The sequence below is a fragment of the Periplaneta americana genome, chromosome 6 (assembly GCF_040183065.1).
Source record: "Periplaneta americana isolate PAMFEO1 chromosome 6, P.americana_PAMFEO1_priV1, whole genome shotgun sequence".
Taxonomy (NCBI): Eukaryota; Metazoa; Arthropoda; class Insecta; order Blattodea; family Blattidae; genus Periplaneta; species Periplaneta americana.
The window spans coordinates 131,746-147,275 of NC_091122.1; the positions used below are offsets into that span (position 1 = coordinate 131,746).

Genomic DNA, 15,530 nt, shown 5'->3' on the forward strand with positions numbered 1-15,530 from the left:
AGTTCCCACAACTACAGGTACATTCTGTACCACTGCAACCCAGTCCCCACAACTACAGGTACATTCTGTAACACTGCAACCCAGTCCCCACAACTACAGGTACATTCTGTACCACTCCAAGCCAGTCCCCACAACTACAGGTACATTCTGTACCACTGCAACCCAGTCCCCACAACTACAGGTACATCCTGTACCACTGCAACCCAGTCCCCACAACTACAGGTACATTCTGTACCACTGCAACCCAGTCCCCACAACTACAGGTACATTCTGTACCACTCCAACCCAGTCCCCACAACTACAGGTACATTCTGTACCACTCCAAGCCAGTCCCCACAACTACAGGTACATTCTGTACCACTGCAACCCAGTCCCCACAACTACAGGTACATTCTGTACCACTGCAACCCAGTCCCCACAACTACAGGTACATCCTGTACCACTGCAACCCAGTCCCCACAACTACAGGTACATTCTGTACCACTGCAACCCAGTCCCCACAACTACAGGTACATTCTGTACCACTCCAACTCAGTCCCCACAACTACAGGTACATTCTGTACCACTCCAAGCCAGTCCCCACAACTACAGGTACATTCTGTACCACTGCAACCCAGTCCCCACAACTACAGGTACATTCTGTACCACTGCAACCCAGTCCCCACAACTACAGGTACATTCTGTACCACTGCAACCCAGTCCCCGCAACTACAGGTACATTCTGTACCACTGCAACCCAGTCCCCACAACTACAGGTACATTCTGTACCACTGCAACCCAGTCCCCACAACTACAGGTACATTCTGTATTACTCCAAGCCAGTCCCCACAACTACAGTGCATTCTGTACCAGTGAAAACTAGCTCCTCTCAATTACATCATCTTACTACTCAACATGTTATGTCATGCCTTTTGTAAGGATGAAAATCCTCTTGAAGATGCTGAATCCAGACGTCCCGTGTCATCCGGCTTAGGCAAAATTATCGGCCAGCTATTTCTAGCGCCGCCATGTTCGTGGCTTCCACAGCTCCAATGTCTGGACTGAAACTACAGAATGAAATGCAATAGTCTGCAGTGTATTCAGATCTGTCAGCAAGTGCTGGCCAGCTGCAGGATAAAGACGTGCACCTGCTGAGGAAACCCAAGGATTAGTAGGGGGAGGGGTAAATGACAAGTCGACAGCTTCTTCATTCTGTTTATTTACTATTTCCATCACAGCGCTCTTAGCACCGTCTGGTGGCACAAACTTGTATGAAAAGAAAAAAAAAAAAAAACTTTGTGATATGTGGAAATCCACAGGAAGGGAAGGATGATATGCTCGGAGCCTACAGCGCCGCGTAGCGAGTACTTCAAAAACTTCTATATTTAAAAATATATACCATGAACATTATTATTGTTATTATTATTATTATTCCTACTACTACTAGCTACCATTATTGTAACGCTTATCCTCGACACTGTTTCAATCCACACTGCATGCAGAATGTGCCCAGAAGATCCAATTTAGCAGCGTGAACATACAGGGTATTCCTCCACCACCAAAGTAGCTTGCTTTTCGACCTGACAAGACGAAGCACTGTGTGATGGTCAGATGTTTCGTGTCTACTGAAATAATCTTCGGCACGGGAGTCGAAGTATTGTCGTTCCGAGCAAATGATGCTTTAACATCCCATTGAAATTGTCTTCCGCTGCGCCAGCCGGAAGCACAGTCTCGTTTGCGCAGTTCCTGGGCACACTCTGCGTAGCTTACAGGTATTGGAAATTATAAATTTACAAACAGAAAGTTATGCAGAATCAGCACTGAGGTATCGGAGGAGAGCAGCCAACATTCCCACAATAAATCACTCGCGTTTGATTTGAAGCACACATACAAATCCTTTAACTTTATTAGCCGAGAGATAAATGTCATTAATTTCTGAGTTCTGTCGTCATGGAAACCGACTCTGAAAAGTGTGACGCTCATTTTTTGTAATGAAATAGTGTCAAGCGTGAATTGCAGTAATGAATAGGCAATTGTCATTTGCTAGGGGTAGGGAGAACTGCCAGAAAACAAGCCGAATAGATTCGAAAACTATATTTCGGATTGTTCTCGTCGAGTATTTTAACGCATTCTGGCAGTTTTCGCTGCTTCTCATCACAGCCAAAAAAGAAAAAAAAAAAAAAAAAAAACATTTTTAGGGTCTACTACAAATAACAATTTGAATTCAAATAATTTAGCTCTTTCCCCAATTATCCCGGGTGAACATTTTCGCAAGAATTTGATGTTCAACAGATTTCAAAGCTCTGATATGAGAGACAAGGGAAAGTTGCACAAATGTAGTGTTCTATATTGTTACACTCTTTTGTTCACGGCGAAGTACTTTAGTCTAGATTGTTACCTGGACAATAATAATCACTTGGAATGTTCAACATCAGGTTTCCGTTCCTCGAACTGCCTTGAAGTGTTTTGGTTTCCTTCTTAAATTGAAAAGGGAGATGTTTGAAAGCTTCTAAGACATAGTACCCACAATGCACTGCGTCTAGAAAAGTAAAACATGCTGGAAAACAAATGAATTGTTCACTGTATGCTCCCCCCCTCCTCAGCGCTAATATCAAGAAGTTACAGCTGTTTGACGTCACTTATTGTGTATTTACAAAATAAACACATCCATCACATGAGGTGGGTTAGTACACAAAACAAACGTTAGACTTGTATAAAAATTATATAAAACCAGGGTAGACTGTTGGACCCTCCAGCAACGAACTCATTACATACTCTGAGTGGTCCTAGGGATTTTCGTGTTCACAAGATGGTACTATTCATGATGCTAATGATGATGATGATGATCATTATTATAACGGTTCCCTGGGCGGTGTCCGCCATGTGAACTTAGGGGCTACTTTCTCTCAACTAACTATGTCACTATGGTGCCATTTACGGCAGAGATTCATTTCCTCAATTGAACAGGTCAAAGGAAAATCAACCCTCCACAACATGACGCCATTTCTGCGGTTGTTCTCAACAGTAAAAACTCTTTACAGAAGGAAAACCATCGTAGCATGGCATGTAACAAGATTATCACCGCAACAAGCATAGATTTCCCCACCCCATTATCAAGTAACAAACCCGGTACAACGACATTATTTTCTCACTCAAACACTTGCAACATGGATAAACCCGCTACTCGCTTGTTGTGGAAAGGAATTCTCCTTCGCTTCAGAAGACATTTGTTCATTACCAGACTGTCAATATTTACTCAAGAAAGAGCGACATTTGGTCTCATTCATCCATTTCTCTTTTTCCGGTAAAAAAGAGAAAGAAACTTGGTTTATTCTGGGGAACAAATGACGACGAGTCCTTTCAGACGAAGATGTAGTCGGGCCCCTTCTTGCAGGCGGGGCAGGGGGCCTCCTGGCTGCTGTCGGGGTCCGCCGCCACGCGGATCCACTTGCCGTGGCAGTGGGGGGCCGACAGGGCTGTCCAGCGCGTGGGCCGCTCCTCCACGCCGTGGCCAGCGCAGCGGTAGCCCAGGTTCTTGCGCAGCGCCTGCGTCTCGCACCGCACGCACACGCGCTCACCTGTCAACAATCAAGACGCACCCTCACCGATGTGCATATTTCTATTCCAACAACGATGCTATGAAAACATTTTTCACAGCGTGCGTGCGTGTGTGTGTGTGTGTGTGTGTGCAGCAAAATATATACAGGGTATCTCAGGAGGAATGTAAAATACTTCAGGACAATGTAGTTTGGGTTAACCTACATTGATTTAACCTGATATATCTATGTCCATAGTCCAACGGTTGGGGAGACATGCTGGAACGTCTTGCGGTTCGGTGTACTATGCTTGATGTGTTACGCCAGATCTTCTGCACACTGCAGCATCTGAGCACCGCAACGCCAGCGCAACACACAACTACATACACGTTCACTTGACATTTAATTCGTGGAATAGTTAATTGCAATCGCATAGTGAATATGTAGGCATGCTTTTTGTTTATGGCTGCTGTTGAGGGTTCCATCTAGCTTTACCGGATGTTATCTGAAACTGGCAAGCTACCAAGTGTTTCACTGAACCGGTATTTACAATTTCATAACAAGGGCAACCTTAATAATCTGTCTTGTATAATTATTTTATTTCCTTACTCAGCTTGCACTTGATTATGAGATAAACTCATCGAAACATTCTCAGTAATGTTCCTATCACAATGTAGAAATACGTCTATTATGCCTCCCTCAATTTAAAAGTTCGCCCATCAATAACTTCACAATCCTTACATTTCGGACATGGGTATATCAGTTTAGCCCAAACTACATTATCCTGAAGTATTTTACATTTCTCCTGAGATACCAATCAAACAAGATACAGTAATCATATGCGTGACAAGTTCACAGAGTGGAACAAGCAACATCTTCACACACAATAAATGTTTACATTGCTATCCACAAAATATGCAAGGCAATTCGAAAGCCACTCAGATTTCAAAGCAATCTGCAATGCGTGGGAAAAGTGGCGCAAGTCAATTTCCACAGACATTAACTTACGGAACATCTGCTCGCTTGGGAAAAAAGACATAGGCTAAGTATTTCTCTCATTACAATAATTGATACAGAAGAAAATCAAATCGACATAAACCAGTGTGAAGGCAGTTTTTTTTCCTTCTCCTGTAAAATTAACATTTTTCACTTGTGCCATTTTTCCCAAGCACTACAGATATCTCAAGCAAAAAAAAAAAAAATCTGTTTTGGTCAAACAATGCTGCGTATCCTTGTTACTTTTGCATTTCTATAATTACTATGTTGTTAATGATTTTATTCCTATGGCTACAAGAACTTCGAAACTGCAAGCCATGGTTACGAATACGGCTGGTCCAAGGCAATGGCAGTCCTTCTCACGGTCCGAGAAAATTGAAAAAAAAAAACTTATAAAATAAGAATTTAAGAGAAGACACATGTTGGGGATTAAGTTATCAGGCTTGAGGAAATTGGTCCTGTTTCTGATAACAAGAAATCTGGAAGAGCCAAGGTAACAAATGACGTCACTGTGAAGTAAGTAGAAATAGCCCCAAGTGTTATGGAATTAGAAATGCGTTACAGCACAGCTTGGACAAAGCGTTTGAACTCAAAGAAAATAGCAAGCAGAAAAATACATCTTTATTTATTTATGATAGCAAACATTTCGACAAACGAAGTACAATTCTTTCTTAATAAATTAACATTAACATTTCTCTATCGAGTTAAATGTTGAACTATTCCGAGCACCTGTATCGTCAGTTATTCATATGGGAAGGATTAAAAATCTACGGGCTCGTAGCTTGTCGTCTGTCTGTCCCGCGGAATTTATCGGTGAGTGCATGAACTGCATTACGATGTGGGAGATGCGTCACAGAATTTCCAACTCCATATCCTATCGCCTTCCGGAATCAAGCAGGCAAGGGGAACACGTAGAGGACCGTGACATCTACTGACAGAACGCAGCAATTGTTCAAACGTGGGGTAAAAAAAGAAAACAATCCCTATAATTTTATGACCTCGGATTTGTAGCAATTCGATATAAAAAAAAGTCCCCTGGCGATGTAGAGAAATGCACAGTGGCTCTCCTTCGTGTAACGACGTGAAAAGCCTAGATGTATATACTTGCACATGCTCACCTTCCCTGAGGGATGAGAAATTGGGTTCCTTCCTGCATGCCTTGGAAGCCTTCATCACCTGGAACTCCACGCAGTACCTGCAATGGAAATCACCATTAAAACCTGTGAATTGTTTTCGGTGATTGTTGACAGCTTGACACGCAGCAATCTATGTAAGCCCCAAGCCTGATGGGCATTTGTCTCACTCCGCAATGCACTCAATGGATCTGCACGTAGATCCTTCTTCGACCCTGTGAAGCACAAAAACCTCAACCGACATTCCTTCCCTCTTTTACTTCAGGATTGCTGGCCACGTTTTATTGAAATGAAATCGGAGGAAGTATTTTATTGCGCAGTCTCGATTTATAAGCAGGATCTGTTTGTTTAACAAACGGTCATTGCTTTCTATATCTACATGCAGGCTGCGTTTTATTTATCGCTGCCAGTAATAAATATTCATAAAACAGTCGACCAGGCAACCCGCACTACACTTGCACTTCCTTCGCCACTCTGTATCCTAGCAACCACTCGCACAGCATTTACTGCGCAACCGCAGAATGCAGCCTGCATATTAATCTATTCGTATGAAACTTCCACAATGTGATAAAACGATTTTATTATGAAATGCCGAACGGAATGAGATTTGAGGATTACGTAGAAGCAACACAATGATCAGGCAGCTAGACCATTTCACGAATATGATTCACCCATTCATAGGATTCTACCCAAATGCAGGTCTTTCATCGCAAACCCAGCATTATCCAATCTTCCCTCCTTTCCGCCTTCCTCTTAGCCTCCCCATACCATCCGTATATCTTAGTGTTGTCAATCATCTGATATCTTCCTCTCCCCAAACTTTTTTCCCGTTCACCATTCCTTCCAGTGCATCCTTCAGTAGGCAGTTTCTTCTCAGCCAGTGACCAGCCAATTTCTTTTCCTCTTCCTGACCAGATTCAGCATTAGGTATTCTTTCTTCACCCACTCTTTCCAACACAGTTTAATTTCTTATTTTGTCTGTTAATTTCACACATTCCATTCTTTCCTATAACTACATTTCAAATGTTTCCAGTCGTTTCTCTTCACTTTGTCGTAATGCCCATGTTTCTGCCCTATTCAATGCCACACTCCACACAAAGCACTTCACTAGTCTCTTCCTTGGTCATTTTTCCAAAGGTCCGCAGAAGATGCTCCTTTTTTCAATTAAAAACTTCCTTGGCCATTGCTATCCTCCTTTTGACTTCCTGGCAGCAGCTCATGTTACTGCTATAGTACACCCCAAGTATTTGAAGCTGTCCACTTGCTCTACTGCCTCATTTAGTATTCGCAAGTTTGCCTTCTTTATTTTTCTTCCTATGACTAAGATCTTCGTCTTATTTGCATTTATCTTCATTCCATAGTGCTCACAGCTGTCATTTAGCTCCAGTAGCAAATCCCTTAGTATCATCTCTTCTGCTAACAACGCCACATCATCAGCAAATCTTATGCACTTTATTCTTCCTCCTACTATCACTCCTTCCATATTCTGGAAAGAGTTATTCACTAAATTCTCCAGGTATATGTTGAACAGTCTAGGTGATAAAGGGCATCCTTGTCGTACTCCTCTCCCTAGTTCACTTCCTTCTGACATTTCTTCTCCTATCCTGACTTTGACTCGTTTCATGTAAAGGTTACTGAACAGCCTCCTCTCTTTCCAATCGACACCAATTTTCTTCAGGACCCTCTTAAGTTTATTCCAATCCACTCTGTCAAAAGACTTTTGCAGGTCCACAAATACTGTAGGTATACACTTCTTTATTTTTCTCTGGGCATTTTTCGTAGTCCAATAATTGCATCTCTCGTACTTGTTCCCTTCCCGAAACAAAACTGCTCTTCTGTCCGCAACGAATACGATATAATAAGCTAGGCAAATAAATAATAAAATTCGATGAAAGCAATAAATTAAGAACAATAACCTACGATCGTCAATTCATGACACGTGCTTCATGTCCAGTGACGTAGCAACATCGTCAGATGTAAACAGATTGAATTACGCAGCTTACTCTTTCATCGTTACCCGACAATTGAACGGGTCTGTCGAAAGTGCCTCTAATGCCTACCCACTTCATTTTATGTGATTCGGGTTTCGCATAGTGCGGATAGATGGCAGGACTGTGATCCATTTTTCAAATTGCACACCACTTCGGCGGGCCAAGTTATGTAAGATATGTATCTGTGAAAAGTTATGTCGTGTACTAGGGTGAGTGTATGTTAAGTGTTCGTGTAAGTGTAATGTAGGGAATGGGGAGGATGATGTTGCACTATTAAAACTGTACTACACCAGCTGACCTTGAGAACTGAAAATTAATAACAGCAACACCGTCAAATAATGAACTTGAAGTTACTGAGGACCATCCTTAAATAAACAACAAATCATTATTTAAACCATTCACAAGTAAGCAAAAAATAATTTAAAGTCACAAGACTGCACTGGTAATTGACCTTCTGCAGGTCGGACAGCTTGTTTGTCCCATATAAGGAACAACTGCGGTTAGACTCTGACTGGTCCAAATGCAGAGGATTTTACACACCATTGAGTGAATTAGTATTCTAGCATGGAATAGGTTTTTCATGTTACATAGCCTAATAATAATAATAATAATAATAATAATAATAATAATAATAATAATAATGATGATGCAAAGTATCAAGCTTACATAATACCACCTGTATCGTCTCTAATTCTTACACATTTTTTATGACCCACCATCTTTCCTCCAACCCAAAGTTCTCCACTCCCCCACACATTTGCACTGTTGCTGTTGCTTTTCTTATTACCTTTACTCTCCAATCGAGCCGCACGTTATTAGTGTCATGTATGGAATCAACATTGGAAGCCATTGTCCATCTTTTAACAACAGCGTTTCACAGGGACATTAATGTAGGAATAGTTAAACTCGCTCTTATGGAAATCTGCTAGCATATGCTTGGGAAAACCGGGACCTGGGTTCGTTCATGTAGGCACCGCTATCTGATAACCGACTTCGCTCACTGTCAATTAAAAAAGAATAGGCTAATTTCTCAAATAAAGCAATATCCATTGCTGCCTGAGACGCGGACCACATAGGCCTAATTTAAAAGTTCATCCAACAAAGAACTTCTCGCTGGTTGAACAGTGCGACACGGCATCGACAGCTGCAGCACGAAAATTTACTGCGCCATAAATTCGTCCCCGGCAGGGCAGGGCGGCAGGCTTTAATGTAGTTGACATGTAGGATTATATATTGGGGTTGTCATAAACCGATTTACGGTAGGGCTGCAAGGAAGGGGGTGAACTCTCTCCCCTGAAAATCGATTTAACTTTTTATGTGGAATGCACAACAGAAAAACACCAGCACTGTTTCGATGACGGCACATTTCGCGCCAGGGCTGCACAAAATCCACGCGCAGGTCTGGTTAACAAGACAGCCATATGGAAACCAAAGCAGCACAACACAAGCAAACGAAGCAGAGGCAATCCTGAGTGGCACTGTTACAGTACTGCAGTATACTTTTAATACTAAAATATTCCACCTTGATAAACTCTTAAGAAATAAAAGACAAGCTAGTTAATGAGTTTACTCAAGTGAAACCCAGGCGTTAGTCTCTGTTACATTAGCTATTGTCCATAAACGTACAATCGTTTTTTAAATTGAAATTAAAATTTCTTTATTAATGAAATGCATGTTCATTTGTTCGTACCTACGTCATATTAACAACAAGTGCATGTAAATTACGTATCGAATAAGATAAGAAGTGAAAGCTAGGCCTATGTGGGAATGAACTGTAACCCGGAGTACACTTGACCATAAAAACATGATATCAACCCTATTCGTGACTTCAATAATAATAATAAAAAGAAATACTTAAGAAATGGAGAGAAAAAATAATTAATTTTAATAACATGTTTGTGCATCTCGTATCATGGTTCATTTTTTCTTTCTTTGTGGTAAAATTTATCCCAACAACGGTCAAATTTACCCCAGTTTGCGGGATTCAAAACAGTTCATTTCAGAGGAAATAGGGAGGCAGTGCGCCACGCTATATACCGTGTAAAATCTTGCCAAGAAAAACTGAATGACGACCGACCCTGAAACGGAGACTCTGCTATCATGACGACTGCGGACCACTCGGGACAATTTCAAGTGATTTCACCCGCAAACGAACCACTGCCAGCCAGACTGCTGCATCAGCTCGTCACAAATCACGCCTGAACAGAAAACATTGCCCGCTTGCTATTTAAACTGATTAATTTGTTAAATATTGATAACAATAACACCGACCAGTGCCTGAACTAGTAACGTCAGCAGGTGGCGAACCAAAAATAAAAATACAATTAAAATGGGGTTTCATGAAGTGCTTATTATTTAATTCTGTAACTCAAAAAGATTCCGCACAGCATCAGTAAGTTTCGATATGTGCGCAATTAACAGCGACATTCAGTTTCAGTCTGCAGCAAGACTTCCACCGCTCTGATTTGCAAAGTAGGGCAGATGTGAAACACAGCGGTCTCCATTTGAGGATCTCTATCATGTCAGTGTGGCTGATGTTGGTTTCAGCAAAGTAAAAGGGCTCAAAAATCTGGTTGTACATTAGGCCACGTCAAACGTTGACCTTAGAACAGCGAGTGATTTGAAAAGGGTGGGTTTTCTAACGGCATCACGTTCTCGGATTTTTATCTCAGACACAGAGTTTAACAGAATGAGTTCGCCTCACGAAGTTTCTTACTTGCATACCTCTCCGATATATTTTAATGCTAGTCTTCAGAGTCCAACTTTTACTATGTTCATCGATCACGAAGTGTAATTCAACTCGTGGTCTCTCTGAGCTATCCACTCTCAGCGACTTACTAGAAACGCTTTATATCAGGGCTGGGCACCAAGAGCGGATTCTACTCTCACGGGGAGCCATACGACTTCTCTTCAACCCCTTTCTCCTGCGCCGAACACCGCGCAGCGTTGATGTTGTAACGGATGAATATTAAGCGTCCTCGTTTAGAGATTTGATTCGCTCCCGGTGCCCAGCCCTGCATTGTATAAATCTGAGAGTGGAAGAACAGTAGGTCTCCATGTCAAATATACTTGTTCTGAGATACAGAGGGAAATAACTTTAGATATTTGACGGTACAAAAGATTTAAGACTTTTTGGTAAATTCCTCTTCACATTTGCAGTTTGCAGCTGAACGCCCTAATATAATTCATATTTTAATTCAACATTTCAGGGAAAAATAAGAGAGGAATAAGACGAACTAGTACTGTTTACTGAATAAAATTAGTATATAGGCTGCCTAATCTGCTGAAAACTCCAGAAATAGGATCGAATAGCATTCTTCTGGACATGTCACTTTTAAGCTATTCATCTAAAACATAATAACGAAATAAAAACATGATTGCTTTGAGCAATAAATTTGCATTAACTGAAAAATAATTACAAACTTGAATCACCTTCGTTTTGTGGAGATGGCATTTAATCCACTAACTTTATTACGTTCTTAATAAGCCGATTCTACTGCCAATCTCGAGTGACGTGTACGCAATCTGTAACGACGGATCTTCCCAACAATGCCCGACAGCTCTGTTAGGAGCGACCTTCTTTTGTCTCGTTCCAGGTACGGGCAACTTCACCGAGTCTTTACCATGGCAACGAGATTCCTGCCGACCGCAGCCATTGATCAGGGGCAGCGGAGCGCGGCCATGTTAGAATTAATTAACAAGTTTTGAAGTCGAGCGTGGCATTGCGTAGTGCTCACACACAATCCAGTGCGACAGCTCAGACTTGCATCACGGAAATGAAATCTCGGGCTTTTTCACTGGGTTGAAATTCGACAGATCCGACATTTCGGAGCCGCTTGCAGGCTCGCTTTGCTAACATTCAAAGATACGCATGAGCTCCACGTCTGTGGGCAGTTTTCTCAATGCGCACAACTAAGCAAAGCTATCCTGTCGTCAAAGACGTCTCATTTTTTTTTTCGGATTTTTTTTGCCGCAGTAATGTTTAGTTGTCTCTGTACTTCTTTTCTAAGCAGAATGTTTTCATTTATAAAGTGACGAAAAACGCTGATGAATTATGAATCTCAAAATGTTATTGAAATTCTAAGCGGTAGACTATCGTGATTTCTGTACGAGTAATTTAAGAAAACGCTCATTACCCGAAGTTAGCAGTTCTCGAGTCCTCAGTGCGTCATCCTGTGCTGCTAACATCCAGCTTGACTTAATAAAATGTTTGATGGAATAGAATCGTATTTACAGGGTGTTCTAGGCATGCACTAGGGTTGTGCAGACTATTAACTTCCCCGCGCACAGTAATGACTCTACCTTCAATGCTAATGTCATCATAATCGGGAGTTACTATCGAGTAGGAGATGCTACAGTTCTTGGCAGCAGCATTTTCTTAAGCTATTAGCATTCTGTGACTTGGGGAGTTTATATTCACTAATAGAACATATGAAATTAGAGTTCGGTTGCCACAGAAATGCTTACGTCATCTATTATATGTGGACATGTTCCTAGTTGGAAGAGTTTATGATAATAAGTGTTAGGGGGCTACAATATATTTAAATAATTTATTCAGTTGCGCTTTGACATGGACGCGTGCGCAACTACAGAAGTGAATGCAAGCTTGGCATTACTCACAGCCAGGGTTGCCAGATGTCCCGATTTGTCGGGACATGTCCCGATTTTCATATAAAAATCCCGGGTCCCGCTTCGATTCGAGGCGAGACGCAATCCTTTAGAGAATTAACATCACTTGAATAATTTTATCGTTACGTAGTAACTTTTTTCTTCTAGGCCTAATTAATTACATTACATTTGAATTAATTTTCTTAACAATGTAAGTTTGCACTTACTTACTTACTTACAAATGGCTTTTAAGGAACCCGAAGGTTCATTGCCGCCCTCACATAAGCCCGCCATCGGTCCCTATCCTGTGCAAGATTAATCCAGTCTCTACCATCATATCCCACCTCCCTCAAATCCATTTTAATATTATCCTCCCATCTACGTCTCGGCCTCCCTAAAGGTCTTTTTCCCTCCGGTCTCCCAACTAACACACTATATGCATTTCTGGATTCGCCCATACGTGCTACATGCCCTGCCCATCTTAAACGTCTGGATTTAATGTTCCTAATTATGTCAGGTGAAGAATACAATGCGTGCAGTTCTGTGTTGTGTAACTTTCTCCATTCTCCTGTAACTTCATCCCGCTTAGCCCCAAATATTTTCCTAAGCACCTTATTCTCAAACACCCTTAACCTATGTTCCTCTCTCAGAGTGAGAGTCCAAGTTTCACAACCATACAGAACAACCGGTAATATAACTGTTTTATAAATTCTAACTTTCACATTTTTGGACAGCAGACTGGATGATAAGAGCTTCTCAACCGAATAATAACACGCATTTTCCATATTTATTCTGCGTTTAATTTCATCCCGAGTGCCATTTATATTTGTTACTGTTGCTCCAAGGTATTTGAATTTTTCCACCTTTTCGAAGGATAAATCTCCAATTTTTATATTTCCATTTCGTACAATATTCTGGTCACGGGACATAATCATATACTTAGTCTTTTCGGGATTTACTTCCAAACCGATCGCTTTACTTGCTTCAAGTAAAATTTCCGCGTTTTCCCTAATCGTTTGTGGATTTTCTCCTAACATATTCACGTCATCTGCATAGACAAGCAGCTGATGTAACCCGTTCAATTCCTGCCTGTTATCCTGAACTTTCCTAATGTAAGTTTGCACACTGGAAAAAAAAAAACGAATATTTTGGCAAGTGTAAGGTTTGTAGCAGCGAATTCAGTGGTGAATATGATATTTGTAACATTTAAAACGAGAGATTCATCAGAAATGCAAGGCACAGAGAATGAACAGAAGCTTGTTGAAAATGCTAAAGTTCGGTGATAAATAGGCTATGTGGGAAGCTCTAAAAATGTGTACTGTGTGTTAAATTATGGGTTTGGAGCAGTAATATGCTAAGGCACTAGGCCTCATGGCCGTATCTCCACCAGGTTAAATAAATAAATAAATAAATATTAATTTAGGTATAAATAATTTTATCATTGCTATCAATTAATAAACATTGAAATTTAAATATTTTATCGCATGTGATGCCAGACAGAGCTACTATTAAGTCATTTAAGTTAATAATTTCACTTAACATAGTATTGCCACAAGCCCTTCAGAAAGACCAGAGAAACGTGATGCAACTTACAGCCAGATAAATATTGTTTGCATCTACAATATGTCTTTTATTCAAATTGCAATTCTGAGATTCATATTACTTTCTTCAGCTGCGGGATATTTTTATTTATTTATTTATTTATTTTATATAGTCATGAAAATGTTAACTTTGCCCAAATTCATATCACTCTTTAAGACAAAACATAAATTTGATTTGTGGGATATGACAGTAGGGACTGGATTAATCTTGTTCAAAATAGGGACCGATGGCGGGCTTATGTGAGGGCGGCAATGAACCTCCGGGTTCTCTGAAAGCCATTTGTAAGTATTATTATTATTATTATTATTATTATTATTATTATTATTATTATTATTATTATTAGCAGATTAACTATTGTCCATTGCCCATTTCGTTCCGTTCATTAGAAAATGGTATTTATTTCCTAATTCCTGTATAGACATTACACGCAATAATAGGGATGTCCTCAAATCCATGACACTTTTTTGCTAGGAATATAAAAGCACTGTTACAGCAAAGAAAATAATTTTAACTCCCCCATAATTCTCACAAATCTGTAATGCTGAAACTCTGGACCACTTTCAAGGTAATACCATCTGTAATGTTGGGCTTTATACAATTTATGAACGAGGAAATTTTACTTTGTGGAATTCTTGCAAAATATATCAGTCTGGCCGAATACAGGCAATGGATTCTCAAGTCTCCCTCACTGCGCCTCGGCTGTGGACACCTGGTGAAAATCGTTTGTGCGCACGAAAATTACTAACACAGGCCAATGAATGGAGAAGTGGAAATCCACGCTGGAGTGCCTCTCAATCAATCAATCAATCAAATAGGGATGCAGTCATAAGGAGTGGGCTTTCAATACAGCGGCAGAGTATCTTCCTACGTCCACAAGCTAATTTTCAGAGACCAGTGCACTCATTTTGTCAGGTGCCCAGCTGCGAAGCCGGTAGCCCTTACTAACTTTCTGTTCATTAGATCCCCTATGCATAATTAACTTCGGATAGACAAATGAACTTTTACAATTTATAATGGCTCAAACTGAAAGCTACAGCAGCAGAGCAGTCCGCGTATGCAAGATTCATAGCATGACTTACAACTGCAATACAGATTATGACAAAGCCAATTACCAGCACTGCGAACAAAACAATAACAATAATATAATATAAATTCAATCATAGTTCTCTGCTAAGGGCAGGTCTCTCTCTGCAAACCCAACATTCTCCAATCTTTCATATTTTCCGTCTTCCTCTTTGTCTCCGCAGATGACCCCATATTTTAATATCGTCTATCATGTGATATCTTCTTCTGATCCGAAATTTTCTCCCGTTCACAATTTCTTCAGTAGGCAGTTTCTTCTCAGCAGTGACCCAGCCAATTTCTTTTGCTCTTCCTGATAGTTTCTTTCTTCATCCACTCTCTCTAGCACAGCTTCGTTTCCTATTCTGTCTGTCCAATTCACACGCTCCATTCTTCTCCATAGCCACATTTAAAATGTTCCTAGTCTCTTCTCTTCACTTCGTCGTAATGTTCATGTTTCTGCTCCATTCAGTACCACACTCCACACAAAGCACTTCGCCAGTCTCTTCCTTAGTTCTATTTGCCGATGTAAAACATCCCTTAGCGCCGTGTAGCACAGCAGTTCAGTGGCGGAATGGCAAGTGTTCAGAGCCGGGAAAACGGAAATGTTCTCGCCTACAATT

General features: G+C 40.8%; 1 protein-coding gene across 2 annotated transcripts in view; it reads right to left on the reverse strand.

The window, feature by feature from the left end:
• Nucleotides 1–1,180: 1,180 nt before the first annotated feature.
• The window catches only part of LOC138700840 (somatomedin-B and thrombospondin type-1 domain-containing protein-like), a 93,369-nt gene continuing 79,019 nt past the window's right edge, over nucleotides 1,181–15,530 (reverse strand). For both annotated transcript variants that reach the window (XM_069827184.1, XM_069827183.1), the window contains 2 exons: nucleotides 5,630–5,706; nucleotides 1,181–3,557 (listed from right to left, as the gene is read on the reverse strand). In XM_069827184.1, the coding sequence (XP_069683285.1) occupies nucleotides 3,340–3,557; nucleotides 5,630–5,706 (295 nt within the window). In that variant the 3' untranslated portion in view covers nucleotides 1,181–3,339. The remainder of the gene's footprint in view (nucleotides 3,558–5,629; nucleotides 5,707–15,530) is intronic.